Raw genomic sequence first — 26,489 nt, forward strand, 5'->3', positions numbered from 1 at the left:
ATTGGGCTTAAATCGGGTATCTTTTTTTTATACTGCATGCGAACCAGATATCAATATTTTTCATGCTTCACCAATATCGTGATTTTTATTCAAGTGTTTCTACATAGTGTAGATTGAAGTTTTTTTTTACTTTCTGTTCCCATGTGTTTCTTATATATCATTATTCTTTCTGCAAAACAAAGCGTAACAACAACCTCAAAAGAATGACGATAATAAAAAAAAATTACTGGATAAAATTTTTAGATTTGAAATTCAATTTGATTGAATCTGTTGCAATAAGGGATTGAATACCTTAAATAATTGTTAAATATAATTATGTACAAAGGTAATATTGTGCAACAGAAACCCCAGCCCACACCCCCTCCCGAATTATATCAACCAGTAATTCACTTAGAGAGCAATCTATTTTCCTCAGAGTTTCTGCAAAACAAATCGTACCAACGTCAATTTAAAAAAAAAAGGTCTTATTAACCCCTTCAATTTTGTTCATTTACGAATATACAGTGATGAGTTATACTTGAAAAAAATAAAACGAGGTGCATTTTTCTCAAAATAAAAAAATGTAAATTCTTAAGTGATGTATGATAATTTAAGTTGAGATTTGTTCTTCAGAAATCTAATCGCTCCGTTCAAGTGATAAAGAGTTTTAGAAAAGAAGTTTTTTTCTCAGATGGATCATAAACTACTTAAACATGCAGAATATCTCTTTTTTTATACTGCATGCGAACCAGATATCAATATTTTTCATGCTTCACCAATATCGTGATTTTTATTCAAGTGTTTCTACATAGTGTAGATTGAAGTTTTTTTTTACTTTCTGTTCCCATGTGTTTCTTATATATCATTATTCTTTCTGCAAAACAAAGCGTAACAACAACCTCAAAAGAATGACGATAATAAAAAAAAATTACTGGATAAAATTTTTAGATTTGAAATTCAATTTGATTGAATCTGTTGCAATAAGGGATTGAATACCTTAAATAATTGTTAAATATAATTATGTACAAAGGTAATATTGTGCAACAGAAACCCCAGCCCACACCCCCTCCCGAATTATATCAACCAGTAATTCACTTAGAGAGCAATCTATTTTCCTCAGAGTTTCTGCAAAACAAATCGTACCAACGTCAATTTAAAAAAAAAAGGTCTTATTAACCCCTTCAATTTTGTTCATTTACGAATATACAGTGATGAGTTATACTTGAAAAAAATAAAACGAGGTGCATTTTTCTCAAAATAAAAAAATGTAAATTCTTAAGTGATGTATGATAATTTAAGTTGAGATTTGTTCTTCAGAAATCTAATCGCTCCGTTCAAGTGATAAAGAGTTTTAGAAAAGAAGTTTTTTTCTCAGATGGATCATAAACTACTTAAACATGCAGAATATCTCTGTTTCTAAGTACAGCTATCTTTGATGAAATTTTTTACTATTGATCGATCGAGAGGTACCAGTAATCAAATATTTCAAAATCTTTTATATCACAAGAACTCTAACCAGGACATGAAGAAGAGACAGGACCGTATGAAAATTTTATTTATCTACTTTTCTATTTATTATTTTTAACATCTTTTATACATTGCTAATTTTCAAAGCAGGTGTGTTTTTTTAAATAGAGATAATTATACAAATTATTCTTTATTTTTACACTAAAATATCTTTGTTTCAGAATGATGACTATAAATACCAGAAGACATTGCTTCATAGCAATCCAACTTTGCTCAGAGATATCGAAAATTATTTCAGAAACCCCCACCACAATTCACAATTTATCAGATTCTTTAAAAACAACAAAGACATTACCAGTAACAATCACACAAGATTCCTCGATTTTAACTTCATCTTCGGCACTGACATCTGCAGTCATAGCCAGCAATGGAATGAATTCTGGAAAGAGCACAGGCATTTCACACGCGATTAGCACTGGACTATCAAATGAGACACCAGATTCACAGTCTAAATTAGTAAGTAGTACTGCTCAGTCCACAGGACTCTCAATGATCAATCCACCCCTTTCAATATCTCTACCGAGCACTTCTACAACTTTGAATGCAACTTCAGCAGACAACAAAAGCAGTATTTCGCTAAGACCAGCAACTGAAACAGCTACTGATACTTCGGTGAATGTGAACCATAGCAATTCGACATTTTCATCTTTTTCAACCCTCTCCATATTGAGCAGCATAATATCAGAAATGAATACGTCTCCAGTTCCTTTGGACTCAACAACTTTTTCTTCTGGAAATAAAGAGGAAAGATCAAATTCAAACAGTTATCCCAATTCTTCTAGACCATCGAGAGAATTTGGAGGCACAGACACTTTGAATACAAAAAGTACGACAGTGTCACAGTTTGTTACAGTAATAAGCACTAGTGAGCCTACCGGAGATTCAACAGACAATTCGTCTTCTTCAAACTCCTCCATAATAAGTACTTCTAGAAATCCTCATTCAACAATAAATTCTACATTGACCAAAAATCACACAGACAACTTAAACACAAATAGTTTTACTTTATAAAGTCCGACAGTGTCACATTCTGTAACAGTTAGAAACACTAGAGAACCCACTGAAGGTTCAACAGACAATTCGTCTTCTTCAACGTCTTCCATATATAGTACTTCTGCGAATCCAGATTTCGCAACAAATTCTAGTGTTCTTCAGATGACATCATTGACCACACATCATAAAACAAGCAATCCAGACAAGACAAGCACGAAGGTAGAAAGCCAGACATCCGTACTTCAGTCTACAGTGACTAGTTCCACTGAGCACTCGAGAGGTTCCTACAGTATATCGTCTCTTTCAACAAAATCCATTATGAATACACATACGACTACAATGTTGCAATTATCTTCAGAAACCAGTCTTCCTCCAACAAAAACATCCATCGGAGATCATGAAACAAACCAGACGACCAGCACCGGTGTAAATATCAATAGTACGCAAATGTTAATGTCTTAAACAACTTTTGAGACTGTAGCCAGTGGAAGATCAACATTAACAACATTATCTCCAACTTTCTCTGTGGTGAGCAGCACTTCATTAAAAACAACGACTATGCGTCCGCTATCTTTTACTCCAAATTTAGGTATATTTTTTTTCATATATTCTTAAGGGCATTGTAACCGAAAAGCTTCAAATAATAAAGTTGAATTCATATTAAAAATTATTTGTTTTAATCAGATAATGCCGTGTTCACAATTCATTTCAATATTTCACTGAAAAAGTGTGAAAATGCATCGGAAGCCGATAAGATAGTAAGTAACTATATTTTGTTTACGAACATTTATTCTTTTGTAAACATATGACTTTCGAGCAATATCTGATTAAAATCGACAATTTCTATAGGAAATACTAATCAAGAAAAGGTTGACTGAGAATATAACAGAACTCGCCTTCATTACATTAAGGCGACACAGTTGCAGGTACGATTTCTTCTTTATTAGTCATTAAATATCATGTTTAATTTTCTATATTGAAATATACCGGGTATTCAAATAAAACATACTTTAAACTTCTCGTTCAATTTGCTTGATTCCATGTTTTGCGTCCCTTTCGATAATTTATTACTCCTATAGAGACGTCGCCATGGCGTCAAATTTTGACCTTATCTTTGCAATAACGGCCATTGATCCATGAGCATTGATGAGTTTTTATCGTTCCAACGCCTGCCGTGACATGGGGTCTCGGATATTAGCTCACCTGAGCCGAAGGCTCAAGTGAGCTTTTCTGATCAAAATTTGTCCGTTGTCTGGCGTCGTTGTCGTCGTAAGTTTTTTCAAGTTTTCATCCTCTTCTCAAGAAACACTGGGCTAATTTCAACCAAACTTGCCACAAAAATATATTTGGGTGAAGGGGATTCGAATTATTTAAATGAAAGGGCAAGCCCTCTTCCAAGGGGAGATGTTTATGAATTAGTGGATAATTAATGGCATCTTTTAAAAATCTCCTTCTCAAGAACCATTGGGTCAGGAAAGATGAAACTCACGTGGAAGCATCCTCAAGTAGTGTATATTCAAGTTTATTCAAATCATGACCCTAACGGGTAGGATGGGGTCACAATTTTCAAAGTTTAAGATAAGAATACATAGGAAAGATCTTTAAAAATCTTTTCGAGAACGACATGATCTGCTGGGCCAGGAGAGATGAAACTTAAACTGGAAGCATCCTCTGGTGGTGAAGATTCAAGTTTATTCAAATCATGGCCCAGGGGAGTGTGCGTAGCCACAATGGAGGATCAAAGTTTAACATACGCATACAAAGGGAAAATCTTTAAAAATGTTCTTTTCAAGAATAGCAAAGCCATGTGATAGTTAAATGGAGGCATCATCTGGTAGTGTAAATGTAAGTTTGTTCAAATCATGACCAACGGGGGTAGGGTGGGCCACAATGTAGGACCAAAATTTAACATAGAATACATACGAAAAATCTTTTTAAAATCTTCTTCAAAAGAACAGCAAATCCATGATTGGCTATAGCTAAATTAGAAGCATCTTCTTGAAGTGTACATTTTAGTGAGTTCAAATCATGTCCCCCGTGACAAGGGTGGGGCCATAATGAATGACTGAAGTTTTAAGTTGTGTAACATATAAAACATGAAGGATGTGGAGATAACGAACAGTAATCAATATCAAAATCCATAAAAAAATACAAACTAGGAGCAGAACACGGACTACCGAAACATCAGAGGTGGGATCAGGTGCCATGGAGGAGTGAGCATCTCCTGTCGACCGGTCACACCCGCCGTGTGCTCCTTGTCATGATCGTGAAATAACGGAAAAATCCGTCGAGAATTCAGTGTATAAATAATGGACTAACAATTGTATGAAAAACGTCAATCATCATTTGACTCAATGACAAATTGTATTTGCTGACAAGGTCATTGTATCGACCATAGAACTTACGAAACGATGACTTTAAACGAGACTGCTGATATTCTTGTTTCATCAACTTGCTTGTCAATAATTTACCTCGTTTTAGAAATTGTTCATACGTAGAGCATGCTCTTGCGTATCGAATCAGTTGAGATACATACACTCCGTATGCAGGTGATGAAGGTACATGTATATTGCTGCATACATGTAAGTAAGGGAAGTTGACGATAGAAAAGTTAAAGTCGTCACTTTTATCATATAACCTGGTTGTTAGAATGCCATTAACGTCTTTTTGAAGTAAAATGTCCAAGTATGAAACAGATGTGTCAGATTCTTTGGTATCTTTTATCTCAAGCTCTCCTGGATATATCATATCGACGTAGGAATGGAAATTACCATTGTTAATTGACAATACGTCGTCGATATATCTGAAGATCCAGTTGAAGGACACAGCAAGTGTTTTCTTTTTTTCACGCATAACATTTTGCATAAATTCTGCTTCATATGAATACAAAAATAGTATGCTAATAACGGAGCGCATTTGGTTCCCATGGGAATTCCAATAGATTGTTGGAAGACCTGGTCTCCAAAAATTACATGGATATTGTCAATCTTCTTGATGTCAACTTCAGAGTACTTGTGTGTGCAATCAGAACCTTTTTTAACAAAATAATTTTGCAAATGACCAATGACAATGTAAGTAAATCTACGAGTTCCATTTTTATTGAAAAAGCAGCTGTCAATGGTATCAAAAAGCTTGGATTTTAATTTATCGTGTGGAATGGTCTTTAAAATTCTTCTTCTCGAGAACAGCAAAGCTTTAACTGGTTCTTATTTTCTGGAAGCATTCTCGGGTAATGTATATTCAAGTTTGTTCAAATCATGACCCAGACACTGAATTGTTGACAGGTATTTACTTTATTTCATGATCATGATAAGGAGCATACGGCAGGTGTGGCCGTACAACAGGGAATGCTCACTTATCCATGGCACGTGATCTCACCTCTGATGGTTTAGGGCCGGTACACACGGTAAGGCTTGCCTTATAAGTCTAAAACCTTAAGTTTTGCAGGACATACGGCTTCCATGTCCACACGCTAAGGCAAAACAAGATTTTAAACAAAATTTACATAATTTCCATGTGTTTTTGAGCCATAAACAGTGCGCATTATTAAACGGAATAAAAGATTACTAGCTAGGACTTTGAAATTGTTTTACCGACCAGTGCATCCACATTTCTTAACAAAGAAGAGGAGGTTAACTGAAGTATTTGTGGATATTTTCATTATCTAATTCGAATATACTTTATGTTTTCTTCAATATACCAATGTGTATGGTTTTATAAAAATAGATTGAACTTTGGGTAAATGGTTTTCATTGGTTAAGAAATAAATGTCAGCTAAGTCTTGTATTAAGAAATAGAGCAGTGTTCTATACCTAAGTCAGCCTTGTAAGGCTCGAAAAAACGTGTATTAAGGGTGTACACACGGTAAGGCTAGAACTTAAGTTCCAAGACTTATAAGACAAACCTTACCGTGTGTACCGGCCTTATTTGCTCTACTCCTTATTTGTATTGTTTAAATGATTTTTGTGTTTGAATACTGTTTTCTCCATAATTTTCATAGAGACGTCATACTAAAACAAGTGTCGAGGGCTTGGCGAGGTAACAGTTGCAACCTTTCTTTTATCTGTTTATGTCATCTGCGACTGTGATTCGAAAAGAGCGAATTTCAGAACACGGCGCGATAGCTCTTACCGTCTACACTGACGGCAGCACAAGAAATGAAAATCTTATTCATCATATTTACTTCTTCTTTTCTTTTTTAGTGGAGAGTCAAAAAGGAGAAGGAGGTAGTTTTTGCTTTTGTAATTTTTCTAAATATGTTTTGTTATGGATTTCGTAAAATCCTTTAAAAAATAACTAATATTTAAGGTCAACAAAGTAAACACTTTTTGTTATAAAGGTTTTTCCCTAAAAAGGAAATTTCCAACCTTCAAAAGGAATAACAGCTATCAATGGTAATCTTAAGAGCTCATTAAAAGTATTCTGACCATATTCCTTAAAGAAAATTTGGGGAAAAAAAGTTTTGAGATATAATGTAAAATCTAAAAAAAAAATTAGCATTCATAAACGCCTTGATGAAAAAGGTTTGAAATTTTTAAACTGTAATTCAACGTATGTTAGGCTAAAGGAAACTGCTGAATTAGCGATTATATCAAGAGTTAATACTAGTATATGAATGATTTAGACGACCCCGTTTTTGTATTTTCTAATTTCGTATATTATTTTAAGAGGAATAATTTTTCGTTAACAATTTCTTTTGTTCGTTTTCGTACAATTTTGGAATAATGTTTTGTCCGAAATCTTATCTAAGATTTAAAAAATTACTTATTATTTCTTCACCCTGACAAAAAAGAAACTAAGGAAGATTGATTGAGTTGATTGAGTGTTGTTTAACGTCCCTGTCGATGATTGATTTAATATTGCTGTTTTACGCTTTTTTGTGGACATAAATTTACTTTGTACTGTTTTCCGTGATGTAACCTCAGGTCCGTCACAGTTGAACACCAACGAATGAAAATGAGATTAAGCTCTGCCCATTCTGTGACGTAAGCGGTCCAACATCTCATCGACCGGTCCAACATTAAAAAAAGATTAGTTTATCTGGAAATTTTCGGGACATGTAATCTGAAATACTTGATTGTATCATTGTTGCGGTGTTCTTTGAAGACTATTGTGTTTTTATTTCTGATACATCATGGCTAAATGTGATCTAACAAGCATGCTCGATCAAGACAGAGCACGCCAGGGTGATGATGAAACAATTCTAATAAATGACTTATGACCTTACAACGAATAATTAGGAAAAAAGTAAATACACAGTCGTGTAAACATATTGAAGGAATACCTTCCCTGACATAAAAAATAATCTTGCACGTCGATTTTTAAATCCAAAATGGAATTCATACAGCGCTTTTTTAAATGAATGTTTCTAACTCTCATAAACTTGAAGCGTAACAAAGCACACACATTGAACTACAGGAAATGAGGTGAATATTCCGAGCCGTCTTGTTTTATTTAAGAAATGAATTTAATTTTTGAAGATTCATGAGGTTATGAACTACGACGCTTCACGCCGGCATATTTCATGAAGCGCGTTAGCGCTTCATGATAAATATGCCGGCGTGAAGCGTTGTAGTTCATATACCTCATGAATCTTCAAAAAATTAAATTCATTTCTTATATTTACATTATATTTCTGATGACTTGCCATAAATTTACGCCATTCAATTGTCGTCTTTAAAACAAAACAGTGTGCACTATATTTTTTGGCGTCAAGAGTGGTATTATGATGTAACAATAGAGATATTCATGCTTATTCGTTGTTCATACCTAATGTAGTTCATGAGAAAATGAACTGCATTTTTTTTTAAAGAATCATAGGGGAAATTTATTGGAAATGTAAATATTGAATTTAATATTCCAACACAAATCGACACATCCAGTAATTTAGAGAATTGCTGTACATCTTGGTAAAAAAATTTCCCCTGCGGTATTCCTTGAACGTTCAAATTGCCCGTTTGGTATTTTACGAGCATTAAGATTAAGTGAAATAAAGAATTTTTATTCATAATTTCAGTTGCACCGAAAATTGCAATAGCGTAAAATCACAACCGTCATCCATGGCGTTCAGACTTTTGAATGGGCGAGGTAGTTCTTAAGTTTAAGAAATACAGCGCGCTAAACTTTTCGAATCACGTGCTCCTTTTTCATTGGTCATATAAAATTGTATGATGAAATTTTTACAGATCATGGCTAACTCAGTGCGTGAGAATACTGTTGAACTACGTGCTATTAACGTAAAAGGGATAGTTCATGGGTAACTCAATTCTTGGGAACAATGATACAAAACATATAGAGTACCTTTTAACTCGTGCATCTTCAGATATCAGACTCGGGGGACAAGCCCTCACGTCTGATATCTGAAGATACACTCTTTAAAAGGTACTCTATATGTACTGAAATTTTTGTGTAAAAGTGGGTCAAACTTCAAGGTCAAGGTCAAAAGGTCAACTTTGGCGGAACCCAAAGCAAGGTCTTGTCACAGGGAATACACATGTGAAATATGAAAGTCATAGCTCCACTAAATCAAAAGTAATGGGAAAGGTTCAAGTTTTTGTGACGGACAGACGAATGAGATTTAATGTCCCCTCACTTTCGCGAAAGCGAGGGACAATAAGTGAAACAAAATAAACTGATTTCCAATCCCTTTTGATATATCATCTATTTTTGCACAGTGTTCGATTAATAATCATTAATAGATATCGGAGATAAATTGAGAAGTGAATTGAAAAACTGGTGTCGATCTGATGTTTGCCAAAGCGAATTAAACAACAATAAAGGACACGAGTGTAAAGAAACAGAAAACAATACTGGGTGTCTCATAAGGTCGATTTGCCTATCTGAAAATGCTTACTGTAAATATGGTGCAAGTTGTGAAATTAAAGTATTAGGAAATTCATATCAGCCCGCCTGCAGGTACTGATTTACTCATATATCGTTTTAACCATCTTAATTTTAAGGTGAGATGCAGAAGAAATTGTTTCATTTAATGTTCTAATTAGGGAATGTAATCTTTTTTCAATTAAGAATTGATTCAAATCATAGTCACTGCATATATTTAAAGTAGAATATAATAGAATCTGATATATTTTATTTAAATTGACGTTTTATTTTTCAGCGCCAAAACGACAGTTTATCATTTTACATTTACCAATATTTCAGCAGGGTAATCTTTATAAAAATAATTTTTAATTTCATATAACAGATGCGAGGACACCACGTTTTTCACATTTACAGGATTACATTGTGAGAAGAAGTCTCTCAAACTAGATATAGCTCTTTACATTGCCGGATTTATCAGTTCTGCTATCGTTATTACTTTTGTTGTGATCATTCTGCTAATGAGGAGATCTGGACTTAAGTAAGAGTATAATAATTTTTACCTCATAATATGAATTATAGTAGATTTTAATCAATTCAATGCATATCGTTTCTTTTGAATATGTGTCTTGCGTAATTATATTAAACCCTAATTTCCAATTGAAAGGAAATCTGTTCAGAGAGAACCTTTAATATTGAACTCTCCAGAGGATGATCGTAAGAAGGTTAAAGATTTACAGGTACATGTGTACTTATCTACTGCATTTTTATAAGACATGTAACATGAAATAACTTACAATATGACATTAATTTGTTCTTATACAGTCCTTATTATTAAGCTTAATTATATGAAAAAGCACTTTAAAATTTAAGAATGTAGGCCTACAAAGCAAAACTTTACGTTTTCTTCGGCAGAGCTTTGACAATCAGTCCTATGACAGAGACTATGAGAGTAACTGGGACATAGAGAAAAGTGCTCACACTTATGATTATATAGACACTAAGCTTAGTGAAGTCAACTACAGCATGCAGGTATACCATTCAGTAAAAAAATTGTATTTTATGAATGACTTAATATTGGTTGTATTTTAAATAGATATTACTTTTTTTGCTTTCTAGATCAAACGTCCAAAGTTGGTCAACACTTATTACTAAGTAAGTTTTTGGTTGATTTCTTTATATAGTTCTTACATATATGTCATACACACCAAGTTACCGCATTCCTAATTTTTTTTCTTCTGTTTTTAGATGAAAGACTTTTGTCCAGTTGCTAATCAAGATAATATATGCAATTGCGTGGAATATGGTTATATACAATCATTATTATTGCTTTATCGTATCAATCGGTAGAAACAATGCCTATGCTAGAAATGTTATAACCTTGTGTTTTATGAATATTAAGGTATTTCAAATTATCATATATATATTTGGTATGCAAGAACACATTTTAAAATACTATAGTAATAACGATTCTTTGATTCTTTTCTACTTGATGCAAAATAGATAAAAAAAAAAAATATACAAATCAATAAGGACCAAGATCATGATTGCAGTGCTTGTATATAAAATAAAAACTGAGATAATTTATGAATTGGGTTTCCTGGAAAAACAACAACGATGGATACAGCCAATTCAGTTTCCATAAAACAATACAAAATAGAAGCAGAGCAAACACGAACCTCCAAAACATCAGAGGTGGGATCAGATGTCACTTTTAAATCTTTCTAAACATTCACTATAATAAAGAAATCATGTTTACGTACGAATGCCTATTGTATTGTATTGTATTGTATTGTATTGTATTGTATTGTATTGTATTGTATTGTCAGAGTTAATAAATGTTTATCTTACTTTTTTCTGTAATTGCAACTATATCTGTTTTTGTCAAATACAAAATCTACTCCACTGCTTCTCAAATTATTTGAGGTTTATTCAATATCTAAACTTTCTTTAAAAATTAGTTATCGCAAACAGGAATTTAGTTCCATATTTTAACAACCACCAAGTTCGTGCACTCTGCGTCACTTAAAAGTTTACGACGTAATTTCTTCAATTGATCTAATTACATCAGATGATGAGTTCTGTGCACAATTCTTTGAAAAAGTGTTGTTTTGTCAGTGTTTTTTTTATTCTCAAGTTGCTATCTACAAGAGTTTAAGATCAATTACAGTTCGTTAACTTCAGAAGATTAAGGCTTAATTTATTTTAGAACGTTGCCATCGTTAAGTGTCTAAATGATGCTGCAAATATCATTCAAGTACAAGCTATCCAAATGCACGTCTTAACAGTAAAGAAATACAAATTCATTGAATACAGTTGCACAGGGACCAGTTAACAATGGCATTCCGAAGAAGAAATATATGTTCTGTGCTTATTTTTTAAGACATTTCACATCGCATTTCACATTTCACATCGCATGCCAAATGAAAATTAGAGTGAGTTTTTAACTGCAATTTTCTGTTACACAAAGGTGGTGTCGTTGTACAAGGATCACATGACAAGAGAGAAATCAGTTATATTGAGTTTTTACTGAAATAACTGTTTCCGACCAAGTTTGTGTCTTCATAATTTTGAACAATTTTTCTCGATGTCATTATCATCTTTTCAACATTTAAAATATCTTTTTTAAAAAATGCAATGTCAAAAATTATGTGAAATTAAACAAATGTTAACAAATAAAAGTTTCATGACTATATAATGAGGCAGTTTTCTCAAACAAGACACGCGTAAGAGGAGACCACGTGGAGGCTGGAGAAGACAACAGATCGATAAACGAAGGCTTACCTGTAAGTTATTGATCCAGCACAGACGCAGTAAATTAGAGGCAGGAGCCAGGTGAACACATACAGAAGGCACTGTTACGACGGATGTTCTGATCTCATTTAATGATAGGACATCCATTACTAAACCAGTACCTTAGTACAGCAGTAACAGAGTTCTAACTGAATATAGAAGATCTTATCATTAGATGTAAAAATCAACCTCATCATGGTGATCTAACCGTATCTCTGCTGAAATGAAAGATGTGGAACTTAAATTACTGTGGTTTACTTTAGGCTGTTTTTCGAATTACTAGAAATTCAAACTTTCGGGTAAGTATATCAACTTTTACATTAACCATTACTTTATAATGGTCCATATGATTTGTCGTTTTTGTTGAATTTCATGACCATATCCTTGTTAAGATTGAAAACAAGAAGAATTATGAAGAACCTTCTTTGGTTTTGTAACTAATTTCACAAGTGAAAGGAATTCGTATTCGCTGTAAAATACCTGTTTAATCTAATACCATTGAAAAGGTAAAATGCAAAAAATACATTGATGAATATCAATTAGAATAATTTACGCATTTCATTGATTTTTCTCTTTATTTGTTTTGATACCACCCGTAAACTGATGATAGGTGAGCCGCTGTTTAATTTTTGCCTGTACTATCATAATTTATTCGTTACTTATTTTCATTGCAGTGATTACAAGTTCTGATATAATATAAATAGTAAAAATCATTGTACCATTTAGTTCAGATTCTCGTCCATTTGTTGCATTATGAAATTGTTAATGATATAATATATATTACATGTTTTATAGTAAATGATTCTTTGTAAGTGCGTATTTAATTATTCAAAATAAAATAAAATAAAATATTAATCCTATAGGTTATCAATAAATATTCAACATGTGCAATAATAACAAGACCAAACATTTCGGTCGGATTGCAGTTTTGCAATCATTTCATTGTAGTAAAAATTCTAGTATATAAAAAAGTTACAAAGTTAGTCTTAGTAATGTTCTATATAAAAAGAGACATAGCTATCTATGAATTTTTTGTAGATAGTCATAAAAGATTAGGATGAATTTTGAATTAAAATTTACATTGTACAATATATCGTGAGTTTTTGTAAGTCACTATAACCTTGATGTCAAACAATAAATTTTGTGTTCTAAACCATAATCAATGATACTGCGAAACATCTGTTGTATTGTGTGAGGGAGAAATGCGGGTGTATGCTTAGGGTTCATCTGCTATAAAGAACACAAAAGTATTGACTGAAATCCAGGTACAGATTTTAAAGTCTTTATTCATATTTCTGAATAATTTAATTCTGGTTGTAACGCTGTATTTGATTGGATAAAAAAATTACTTTATATCGTATAAAATGGGTTGCCTACGTCACAATGACTTGCGTCAAAAACGTATCAATCCGCCTGACGTTACATTCAAATATTGTACAAATTGAAGTCATTTTGTTAGAATACTCATCTTTTTTTCTTACATCAAATGAATGAAAATTAAATTATAAGCAATGTGTTAAAAGCTGCCCATTTTATACGGTATAAACTGGGTTGGAACAATTACGCTTTTTTATAAACCGCTTCACGGTTTATAAAGCGTATACTGCCCCAACCCAGTTTATACCGTATAAAATGGGTAGCTATTAAATTCATTCCTTGAATAATTTAATTTTACTTGTAACACGTCATTTGATTGGATAAAAGAATTTATCCATTTTGTATAACATAACTTGCCTACGTCACAGTGAGTTTCGTCAACAAACGTATTACTCCTGCTTGGCGTTACTTTTAAAATTTAATCAATGTGAAGCCTTATTCTGGGGGGGGGGGGGGAATTGTCTCATTGTCTGCACTGAAATTAAATTATTTTAATTATTTTAACGCGTTTCATAAGAGTAGTAACTGCCCCAATTTATGTTATATCGTATAATACAAGTTGAAATATTCTTCATTCCTTAAGTAATATTTATGTTTACAGCATTTTTGATTAAATTTCTTCAGTTTTTGAGTAATTCGTGGCATTAGTTTTGAATTATTATTACTTTTACTTACAGTACATTACCATTTCCCTCACAAGCATTTTATCTCTCAATATTAATCAAAGCATGTTTTTGTCTTTTTCTTCATACTGATCTTTTACATTTTTTTCAGAATGTTTTCCACACAACGACCTTCTAATTTAATTTACTTAAGTAAGTATAGACATATTCACGAATTCAGTTTATAATTAAATTAAGGACTCACTGTCTGGTTAGCAGAATATGCCAGGGCATCACCGATAGTTTGAAACGTGGAATTATTTGCATAGCGAGCGAAGCCCTTTATGCAGAAATTATCCCATATTTCCAATTATCGTTCATGTCTCTGGCATACTCCACTACCTAGACAATATGATTCCATATATTTTCATTTCATTGTGATAAATTTTGAAAATGTAGTCTAAAAGATGTTAATTACACGAGGCCTCCCATGTCAATTTCAATAGTCCCCGCCCAATGACGTAAAACACAAAGACGACTGCACGAGATTTGCATGCGTATTACAAGCCTACTTAGCGTAAGACACTCCGACAGACGCACGAGATTTACCAGCACATTAGGCATCCTTGGCTCTTGACCTATTTCTTGACGAAATTTACATGCCGGAGGATTAATCAGTCTTCTAACTTTCAACGAGTTATCATAGAGAAAACAGGTAGAAATAAAAATATGTTCATATCATAAAAAATTGATCTAAAGGTAATTTATACACTTTTCAGTAGCAGTTTTAATTGTTGTCAGAAGAACTGCATCAATAACAACAGAAACTCCAACTACAACTACAAGTACAGAAAATGAAACAACTGTAAGTACAACCAGTGAAATAACAACAGTTATGTCCTCAACCTCCACAAGTGATGCTACAATGACATCGACCGAGACAGAAACTGCCGAGACGACAACTGAGGCTTCAGATGGAACGACACAATCAACAAGTTACCAAACTATAACAACAATAACAACAGCAACTGGTGATAAAAATGATACTGGAGTGACACAGGATGCTACAACAGTACCTATCGGCACAGAAACATCACAGACACAAGAAACAACTGTAATAAGTATCATCACAACAACTGAAGAAACAGAAACAACCTCCAGTGATCCAACGACATCTTCACCTCATAGTACAAGTGAAATATCAACAGACGAAACAACTCTTGACAGCACAACTTTTGAAACGACACAACCATCTAATGAAATAACCACAACATCTGATAATACAACAACAAGTGCGCCAGACACAACAACTGCACAGCCCAGCACGACTGAGGAACAAGGTACCACAGAGATAACAAATCAAACCACAACCTCGACCGATAGTGTCGACAGTACAACTGAAATGACATCAACTCTTGAATCAACCACTCAGCCGATTGTAACAACAACAAAGAAAAATCATATTGAGGCTATCTATCCAAGCATTGGTGAGTTCATTTTATATCTGACACGAAATCTCTGTGCTCTAAATTTACTTTTCAAGCAATAGCTAAAACATTTAAAACATACAGTATTTAAAAGTAACATGACAACATAACATAACATGGTATTTCATTATCAACGGATTCTACATTATTTGTGGGATTATGGTTCTGTCTCTTTTTATGGATTTCATTTTATGCCATAATGGTTGTCCTTTCAAAACTACTATTTGTAACATTTTTTCTTAGAAAACGCTGTGCTGGATTTTACATATAGGCTACAATTTAAAGACTGTTCATACAATAAAACATCAATAGAGAAAGAGGTAAGATGTGCGGTACTTATAGTAAAATCGAGGAAATATGTGACAAAATCTGCAATACTGGTGATTATTTTTCCTTATAATTATTGTTTATAATTTGGTTACGTTTTAAGTTTGAATTGTATAATATTTTGTTGTTGACAACAATAAGGAAAGAAACAGATCTGTAAAATTCTTGTCTTATGCGAATACTTCGCTAATCAAAGCTATCCATGCTGTTTTTAAAGACTGATAACTATGGAATCATATTAAGTTATTAGAATCAATGTTCGTTGGCAGTAATATTCAATGAGTATAAAATGTTTAGAAAATGAATTAGTGTTCGTTGTAATTTCGTGGGTGAGAGGGATTCACGAAATCCACAAACATTTGTCGCTCACGAACAATGATGATTCCATAGTATACAATACAAACAAAATATTGTAACTTTTAATGTTGCAAGGTTTTGTTTATATCCATTCAAAAATATATCTTAGTGATATAAATTTGTCATTTCTATAACAACACCTCTAATTTAGCTTGCAGTTGTTACAAGTACTGTGTATGGATGCGAGTACATCAGAGTAAGAAGCATAAAAAGGTATCAATTCCGATAACAGCCATTAAAAAATAAAACGTGAAAAAGATTGTAAATACAATTTGCATATTTAACAGCATATATTTTTTTTTCGGTTTAACCCTTTTCCGAGAAGGAACTATGATTTAAGCCTATAGCTTATTGTCATAGTGACACTTGAAAAGTGTTTTCAAACAGTAAAACATGTTGTAAATTAATTTATCTCTGAACATTTCAAATTGTTACTGATCAATACATTTTGCAGCTGTGTCTCTGGGCGGAATAAAAGGTAAGATTTCTGACTAATCTATTTACATCATTATCTTTCAATGAATGCCTTGCCCAACGTGTCCAGAAACTATTAAGTACTTTTTGGTCATCGGGAAATTAATAGGTCACTGTAACAATCCAAATCACACAGGAGTTTCTAATGTAATTTGTATTAGTTTTCCATTCATCGTAGCATTAGTTTCTTTGAATTTAAAACTATATGGTGTTCATAAAGCTACGTTATTAAAAGATTTTTAAAAAACGGAATTGTCAGCCAAAAAAGGAACAAATACATGGCGAAGTGAATTCTTCTAAATGTGCTCCGAAAAGGCTTCTAGATTGAAAACCATAATTCTGTCATTTGGATCACACAATCCTATAATTCAAACAGAAAGATTTTTTTTTATTATTTTATCGATTAATGTTCTTCCACAAGTTCTAGATTATTTTTTTTTACTTAAAACCGACTTTCAAAGTCTAGGATTTAAAAATTTATCATGTTATATTCAGTTTTTCTCCAAGTTTTCCCAGTGGAATTTTTAAAGATAGTGATATAAAAGGCAAATTTTAGGCATCAGTTATTACATGTATTAGCGAATGTGTATGTAGTTCACTAGATTTCGTATCGTAAATTTTGATTCAGTAGTTGCCACGCGGTAAAATTTACAATATGGATATCAGATTAACGTGTTGCTATTTTTTCTAGCTAGATATACTGTAGTTCTTTAACTTTAAATTAGCGAAACTTAATATTTAGGTCTTTTTCTATACTATTTTGATATTTGTTAAATTTCTAAGTCAATTTCTCAGGATTGACAATAAATCTGCGATTTTTGTACTTTGATACACAATCTTGCATAAACAGAATGGTGTCATGAATTATTTCCATTAATATCCAATTTCCCTAAAGATATGTCAAAATAAAATAAATAGATAAATAAATGCCATATCTTTGTCTGAATTATATTTTCTATCACGAAATATTATTTTTTCTAGGTCAACAACAGATACATATGTTTCAGTTGACACTACGTTCGGCATTGATGCAGAGATCGGAGTAGTAAATGGTTCAGGTGTATCCATTGAATTGTACACTGTCTTATTAAATATACCTGGAATTGATGAAGCTTATCTAAATAATTCAAGAAATAATTTTAGTGGTAAGAATATCTCATATGTTAAGATATTTTAATATGCTTTTCATGAAAGTTACAATATTAACCAATGCTACAGTTACAATTCTCTTTAGTATCTAATAAAATAAAGATAATATTGCAGACGCGTTGACGTCACAGTCTATATGTGACGCCGATTCCTGTAGGAGTGCGCTGATTGGTCGACCAGGATATATATGCGTCAAAGAGAATATCAACAACACGCAGAGATGTGCAATAATGTATTTCTGTTACAGTCGTCCTATTGACTGTGGGGGAAATGGAGAATGCTACGTGGAAACTGAGATTCGCTCTGGACAAACCTCCTACATTTCTAAATGCAGGTGTGATGCGATTGATTTAAATGGATTTCCTTCCATTGTTTTCTCTTGATAAGAGCCATCTGTTGCTTGTGAATTGTTTGTATCTGAAACAGATTCGTGATAGGGAACACGAAAAGAAACAATATAATTTTAAAAAAAAGTATCACATCCCTTGCGTATATATGATTCATTGTTACACAATATCTTTAAATAAAACTTTCTTATTCAAAGACGCGTTCCATTTAAATAAAATATTACCAGCGTATACTTTAATAATTGACTGAGCATTTTTTTAAATATACTATTATAGTATAAAAATGATTTTTCATTCATCGTTTTTAAGCATCAATTTATTACCGGTATTTGTATTGTTTTTAACAGTCTTTTTACTATATATATAACATTTTTAGATGTAAAACAGAAGAGTACTATAGGTATGAAGGCACAAACTGTGCAGACAGAGTGATCACATGGCAACTGGCTGTTATAATCTGTATTTCCGGTGCTGCAGCACTAGTTCTCATTCTTCTGTTCGTCATCATATCCCTCTGTTGTAGAAACTCCTCAAACTCTGCTGACGTGTACGTATATTCATGGATTTTCATTTGCCAAATTATTCTTCGACATTTATTATGTAGTAGAAAATGATATTATAGATAGATAGACACACATTTAAATTACAAATTTTAATCTTGGATTAATAAAAAATACTTAATTTTTAAAGGCACGTACCTTTTCCTCAAATAGGGAAAGTATCGATCGAAAAATCGATCAGACTTGATACACTTCTTTTTTAAATTTAGAATAAAGAAAATTTGTTTTTCTTAGGAGCTTTGATGAGTCTGAATTGATATACAGTCCATCAGGGATAACCAGCGTTAATCAATATAAAAACGGAAGATCCAGAGATTCTTCTAAGGTAGAATAATGAATTTATTATGCCTTATTACTTAATCAATAAACCTACAGAATAAAAAATGCGTCATTTCTTTCGGAATTTTTAGGTCGAAATAAAATACCATAAGTTAATGTGTAGTAAAATATCCTCAAATAAATGGTTATGATTACAATAACACATTCTGAGAGTAATTTTGTGTGAGAAACCGTTTTTGTGTTTACTAGTATTTGATTTTATGTCATTAATTTAACATTAACTAAATTACACTACGTTTAGGGGATACAGAATGGGTCTTACATGGAGGTCGGAGAAACCTCAGCAGGTGGGAGCTGGAGACCCGAGGACAGTGCTAACACGTACGCTAATATAGATTCCAAGTTACGAGAATCTAATTATAAAATACAGGTAACACCTGCGTGTCTGAAACAAATGTAACGAAAAACGGAAATAAAATCATAATCCACAGGTAATTTATCGAGCGAAAGAATAAAAACGAGAAAAAAAAGTAATAATCCAGAGTTAATTCTCTATCAAAAGAGTGAAACTTATGAGATAACGAACAGTATTCAAGATCAAAAGTCCATAAAACAATACAAAATAGGAGCAAAGCAAACATGGATCTCCAAAACATCAGAGTTGTGATAAGGTGCCATGGTGGAGTGAGCATCTGCCGACCAGTCACACCCGCCGTGCACTCCTTGCAATGATTGGAAATAACGGAAAATCCGTCGTCAATTCAGTGTATAAATAATGGACTAACAATTAGTATGATTACAGAATAAAATCATAATTTACTTGTACTACATCAGAATTTCCATTGAATAGTAAAAACTGCATTTATGGTATGTACTGTCTTCACACATTTTTTTATACATAAAAATAGAAAACTTAGTGTCATAATTTGTTTTTTAAAAATTTGTGGGAAGACAATAGCATTGCCCAAATTCATCAAACCTTTAAGGTCTGTATAATTTTGTCCTAAGCCCCTGCACCCTACACCTTTCACACAGCATGCTTTCTTTATGCATTTGAAAGTACTTATTTATCCTGTATACTTAAACAAAGCTTTAGCATTTGACATCATTCCAATGTTTGTCTTACTCGTGAAAACTAGTAACTAGTAAGTTAATAATTAGATTTTATAGAAGTTTCATTCAATAATGTTAAAATCACTATGATAAACTGAATAATACTAAATCTTGTTTATGCATCAAGATGATTTTACTTTATCAGCTGAACATATCTGCATTTACCGGTCAATGTCCTTCATCTGAAAACAGAGAAATTAATTAAGCCATTACCTTAATGATATTCTACGGCATGATGAAAAGCTCAGACGTGTTTAATACTTCAAAGCTATTGAAAGTTGCAATACTTTTAGCTCATTAAAGAAAATTAAATTGTGTTTAGAACGAATATGGTACATAATTACTTGCTTGCAAATATAAAATAATGATTGTGTCTATTTATAACTTAAGGTAGCTCTTATATGTAAGACGAAGAGACAAAATACATTACAATATTTTTTTTAAATATAAGCTTGTACCTGACGCTGGTACCTTCAAGGTATTTTAAATCCGCCTGTCACATTTATCAATAAAATTGTCAACAAATATAACTTTCCATTGATTAATATTTAAAATTTTGGGTTTCTGAGAATTATTTAGAATTTTTCTATATTTTACAGATAAAAAGACCGCAAGTTTCGCAGTATCGAAAGTCAGATGAAGTGAGTATTAAAATACAAAATTCTATGAGCCAGAACACTTACCTGTATTTGTGTTGCTTTATTGAAATTTGTGGTGCTTCTTGTTGTTGTTGAAATCCATTGCATTCTATGCAACTTTCATTTATCTTTTTTTTTTAACAATTGTATACCTAATTCATTCGGGATATTACAATTATTATATCATATAGAACTGAATGTTCACTACATGCAGATGTGTACACATCACTTATTATACCCAACGCCCGTCCGGCAGTGGGTCAGTCAGTGTGTCAGTCAGTCAGTCAGTCCGTCGGTCAGATATTTAGGATACAATGTGTAGATGTGCATATTACCAGGAAATTACGATTCTATTATTTTTTCCGGGATATTTGGCACTTTTCAACTAAGATTTTTGGCCATATCTTGATTATAGATATGGACAGTTTGTCAGCACAACTCCTCTTAAACCACTGCACAGAATTTCGTCAAACTTTGCAGATATTTAGGACACAATATGTAGATGGGCATATTACCAGGAAATTCCGATTCCATATTTTTCGGGGATTTTCGTCACTTTTTAACTTAGATTTTTGGCCATACCTTGAATATAGAGATGAACAGTTTGTCAGCGCAACTCCTCTTAAACCGCTGCACAGAATTTCGTCAAACTTTGCAGATATTTAGGAGACAATGTGTAGACATATTACCAGGAAATTCCGATATATATTGGGGGAACCTGGGGTATGTGAGCTTGCTCACTTTTTCTTTATTTGGCTTTCTGCAAATCAGTAAACCTCAACTGATGATGCCCAAGCCTAGGTCGACAAGGCATGTTTTGAACGTTTGAAATTGCATTATATTGGGGTATACATTTTAGGAAAACTGACTGGCCAATGATGGAGCATCACAAGACGGTTGTAATATATATTTTTGTGATCGAACATATGGATAATTTTCTTTTCAAAACAAAATACTCGTTTTTCGCGCAATAGTTTTATGTTCAGATGTTTGTCAGTGCTTACTTACCTTTTTTTTTACTGCAGAAAGGTCAATATTTATGACACAGGAGTACGAAAATAAAAGAAAACGTCATATTTTTCGTTTATTTTATCATAAAGGTCTATTTTTTTCTTTGTTAAAATAAAGAGATGAATCATTTCTTTCAAAATATATGAATTACAACATATTCACACAAAGACTTTTTAAGATATCACCTATTATGCATGTCGGAATTGTAAAAAAGACGACAAGAAAAACGGGGTGATACTTACATTGTGCTCCATTGTAATTTCTCATGCGAGATAATTTACAGTGAATTTGCCTTCATTTTAAAGATACAAGTCATATAAATTAAATACCTATTGATTTTGAATGTGATTTGAATTTTTCTTTTTAGCACATATTTGGGGTAGAACAATAATGTATGAAAATAATCTATTTTTAGCATTTCACACTGTTTTTGCACGTGCTCCTGTATAAAAATAAGCATATAAAGGTATTGTTTTTAATACCTAAAAATTAAGAGCAAGTGGTCAGGAAAGAAATGTCAAAGTTTTGAAAATTTCACACAAAGACTTTTCGGACATAGGTCCCCCCTTAAATGCTGCTTAAATGCCAAATTGCGTATTTTGGGACCTTTTTTTAAATGTTAAATTGTAATTTGAATTAACAATTTTTTTTATAATTCGTTAAAGCAAGGCAAGTCATAATTGGCAAATCAAAGATATCATCACTCTCGTTTAAAGTAATCTTTGATTGATACAATGAATTTTCAGCAAGTACAATCTGTCATTAACTATTTAACACTGAGTAAAACTCAAATGCTGACTGATGTTTTTCATACCATGCAATTGTTAGACTACTATTCACACACTGAATTGTGTACAGGTTTGACCGTTTGTCTGATCATGACAAGGAGCTTACAACAGGGAATGCTTACTCCTCCATTGCACCTGATTCCACATCTTGTGTTTTAAAGATCCATGCTTGTTCTGCTTTACATTTTTATCGTTTGAATGGACTATTGAGCTTGAATATTGCTCGCTATCTTTATATTTCATTCATGGATTTCGGAATAGGATGTGGACATATTTAATATTCAAAATTTGCTTGTGAATACAAAGAAAAAAATTGAAAAATTATTCTCAAGAACAGCAGAGCAATGATTAGTCATTTATATGTGTGAATGTGCAAGTATTCTTCATAGATCAAAGCAATGTTGTTCAAAACATGATCATTGAAAGTAAAAATGACAACTATAATAATATTAATTGCTCTCAGTTTACTTTACGCCAGAATTACAATTATTTAACAGGAACTAGTAAGCGTTCATTTTTATATTTCTAGAAATTTCTTTCCCATAATGTATTTTTAAAAGAACATCTGAATACACTTTTGTTTGCTAAGAAGAAAACTTTGAAATTGTAGTACACTTTAGTTACCGGTATCAATCATTAATAGTAAACAGCTGTTTGCTACAATGTTTTTGAAAAGTTTAAAGAGATTTAAAAATTTACTTTAAATTAATTATTTGAAACAAGACTTCTACTTATTCTATAACTATCACTTATATACCAAATATTTTTATGTAGAAAATTTAATGGAACTTACTTTGGTTTTTTTCCAGATCACCGAGTTTTAAAGACAATCAATCAAACAAGTATCTAATCAACATAAAGGACAAGGAACATATAGATACGTTATAGCTGTCTAGAACAGTTGGGGTTTTCCAAAGATGATTACATGCACGTGAAACATATTTCATTTTTTAAATTGAAAGTACACCGTGTGAAGTAATAATAAAACATGGTCAGCAGAAAATCATTTATCTTTAATGATTATATGTTTATAAGACTGTTCGTAATCTCCATATTGCTGTAACGAAAATGTATTGTCCGTGTGATTTCAACGGCAGAGGCTGAATTTAAAGTTACTTTCATTGTAAAATGATTATTTATATTTTCGTTTTATTGTACTCGTTATGTATAATGTAAAAAAAAATGTGCCTTCGTTGATTTTTTTTTAAATTGTTACATTCTCTTAAGTTTGTTTTAACACAAGTCTAACCGTAATATTTGTGTGATGTCTCATTTATCTGCAATGATCTGCCCGACATACTTTTATTTTTCGAATTGTCATATGTACTTTTGTTTGTTTCTAAACTTCTCCAATTTTAAGGTACTTACATGTACTATATTTAGCTATAAAAAGTATTGTAATTAATTGCATATTGTGCCTCTTTTTCTTTCATATTAAGTTTATACTAATTAAAAGTTTTGGTCCTATTCACATTTAAAATAAGAATTTAGACAGACATGCATGATTTCATAGTTAGCCGTTTTCTTTCTTTCTTCCTTACCTTATTTTTTTCACTTATACATACCTTCAGCATCTAAAAAATGAAACTTTATATTTCATGTACAATTTGCAATGTTTTAGACTGTTTTTAAGCTTGTGGTGGAAATTTCATTCCAAAATCATCAATTATTTTGTAGCAAATTGTATATTGTTTAAAATATTGTTATGATCAATAAAATATTTAATTTTTGAAGGCTTGTTTTAATTAGACATGGTCTTTTTCTGAGTTCTATCCCCTTCCTTATTTTACATTCCATTGATTCACTACCATGCAATATTTATCACGAAAAAATGAGGGTGCATAAGTGTATTTATGTATATAAAGGAATTTATGTGATCTAAATACGTAATAAATTGCATATTTTTATTAATTACCAATTTGTTTGAAATCATGGGTCCCGAAGGGTTTTCCGGGTTTTATACTTATGCGTCCTCTAGTAACGGCTATTAGCCTTATCCTTATCAGAATAACATTTCGGCTCCAAAATGTGGTTTACAAATTTTACTTAGGTGTGAGTATTTATATTGTGTCACTCATGCAGAGTAGGGTTTTGATTCAAAGATATTGATTTATTGTTCGTTTGCAGATTTGTGTAGAACATTGAAATATCAATTTCTATCTGAATATCTCAGCGAGAAGGTTCTGTATAGAGGATATTCGGGTTGCATTACATTGATATGGTAGGCTGAATCCGGGATGTTTCGCGCCGATTCTGTTTCGCACTGAGATTGTTCGCGCCGGGATGATTCGCGCCGATTTCGGTGCGAAACATCTCCCCTCTTTTTTTTATATTTCATTTTTTTGTAATAAATTAAGATCATTTATTAAAACTTAGATATAATAAACGTGTTGTATACTCAAAATCATGACTTGATAATATGCGATGCCACAGGTAACGGATCGTAAATGTTAATATTGTGCCCGTTTGCTGAGCGTGTGTGTTCAACTATTTAATTGTAATTAGTTGGAGATCAAAAGGTGAGATTTATTTCATTGCAGCAATTATAAAGTCGTACAGCAATTATCTGCGTGAATTTGAAAACATATAATCTGTGTTTTTTGAGAACATGTGTAATAATCCACCAGAATGAGCTAAACGTATTTCTTTATAAATGACCAGTTGTTTTTTCTTTCATCTCTATATATTCTCTGCATCAATATTAATTTACAATAAGTGAACAATCTTTTTTTAAGACATTCAATTATAGTTAAAAAAAGAAAACAAGGGCGTAGCTATGAGACAACTGCCTCATTAGATTTTCAGCACCATCCTCTTAATTTAATACATCACAGGAGTCAGAAAACAATTTATTTCATTCAAAAACATAATTGTTTTCATTTAAAAAATCAATAAAATATAGTTTACTTTCATGTCAATATGTTTCAAAATTCATGAGATCAGGCTCTATAATTTTAAAACCGAAATTAAAGTATTTTTGTGGGAAACTTTTAAAATATACATGGACAAAAAAGAGGGAAGACAAACTTTGCGCACATATAGTAAAATAGAAATTCTGACATAAAATTCGAAAGAATTCATGCTTATGCAGAATGGATATTTGATTTATACAATCTAGATCACCAACTTTTTTTTTTATAGGTGCATAGACACAGATCTGAAGTTAATATATTCTTAAATATTCAAAATTGAAGTTTCAATGAATTTTACATGAAATAAGATTTTTCATTTATTTGAAATGCTGTTAATTAAGTCTCCAAATTTTGGTTGATAGGTTCTCCAAGCCAGCAAATTTACGTTGATAGGCTCCCCAAGCCGGCAATAATTACAGAATTACTTAATTAGATGGCGGTATGCTAAAGTAACTACCATAAACATAATTATCAGAGTGTAAAAATAATATACAATTAGACTAAGTACTTCAAATAAACTTCCACAATTAAAATATAAACTTACATTCTACAAAATTTCAATACTTACATCAATATTCACAGATATCATAATTTATTATTTTGTAATTCTTTTTCAACACGAACGAAATAAATAACATAGATTTCATGTTCTGAGAGCGAAACATCGCGGGGCGAACCATCTCAGCGCGAAATAGAATCGGCGCGAAACATCGCGGTGCGAACCATGCATCGGCGCGAAACATCCCGTTACCGGTAGGCTCGCAGAAGTTGATAAAATTAAACCCGATTTAGTATGTATATACAATAAGGTTCTAATGATTTGTGTAGTCTAGATATTAAGTTATACGACTGGGTTGAGAATGTTTTACTCGCTGAGAAAAATTCGGGGTCGTTTGGTGCACAGTGTAATGTCAACATACCAAATTCTTCATAGTAAACCACCAAGTAAACCTGACA

General features: G+C 32.2%; 1 protein-coding gene across 2 annotated transcripts; it reads left to right on the top strand.

The window, feature by feature from the left end:
• Positions 1-12,315: 12,315 nt before the first annotated feature.
• LOC134270330 (location of vulva defective 1-like) lies at positions 12,316-24,325 on the top strand. Of its 2 annotated transcripts, none has more exons than XM_062752551.1 (13): positions 12,316-12,410; positions 14,263-14,303; positions 14,870-15,577; positions 15,821-15,897; positions 16,413-16,474; positions 16,716-16,739; positions 17,717-17,880; positions 17,999-18,218; positions 18,608-18,778; positions 19,026-19,116; positions 19,372-19,451; positions 20,783-20,824; positions 23,430-24,325. In XM_062752551.1, the coding sequence occupies exons 2-12, from the start codon at positions 14,264-14,266 to the stop codon at positions 20,784-20,786; spliced, it is 1,641 nt and encodes a 546-aa protein (XP_062608535.1). In that variant the 5' UTR covers positions 12,316-12,410; position 14,263; the 3' UTR covers positions 20,787-20,824; positions 23,430-24,325. The 2 variants fall into 2 exon arrangements, with proteins under 2 accessions (XP_062608535.1, XP_062608534.1); XM_062752550.1 differs by having other exon boundaries at positions 19,372-19,500; positions 23,430-24,324.
• Positions 24,326-26,489: the final 2,164 nt, after the last annotated feature.

This window comes from Saccostrea cucullata, unplaced genomic scaffold (genome assembly GCF_032062105.1).
Source record: "Saccostrea cucullata isolate Sc308-1 unplaced genomic scaffold, CSIRO_AGI_Scuc_v1 ctg203, whole genome shotgun sequence".
NCBI lineage: Eukaryota > Metazoa > Mollusca > Bivalvia > Ostreida > Ostreidae > Saccostrea > Saccostrea cuccullata.

Excerpts from the sequence above, each read along its gene's own strand:
- LOC134270330 (XM_062752550.1), top strand. The coding sequence starts at position 14,264 with ATGTTTTCCACACAACGACCTTCTAATTTAATTTACTTAA. Across the intron at positions 19,117-19,371 it reads GATCCAGAGATTCTTCTAAG|GGGATACAGAATGGGTCTTA; the intron begins GTAGAATAATGA and ends CACTACGTTTAG. Across the intron at positions 19,501-20,782 it reads AATCTAATTATAAAATACAG|ATAAAAAGACCGCAAGTTTC; the intron begins GTAACACCTGCG and ends TATATTTTACAG.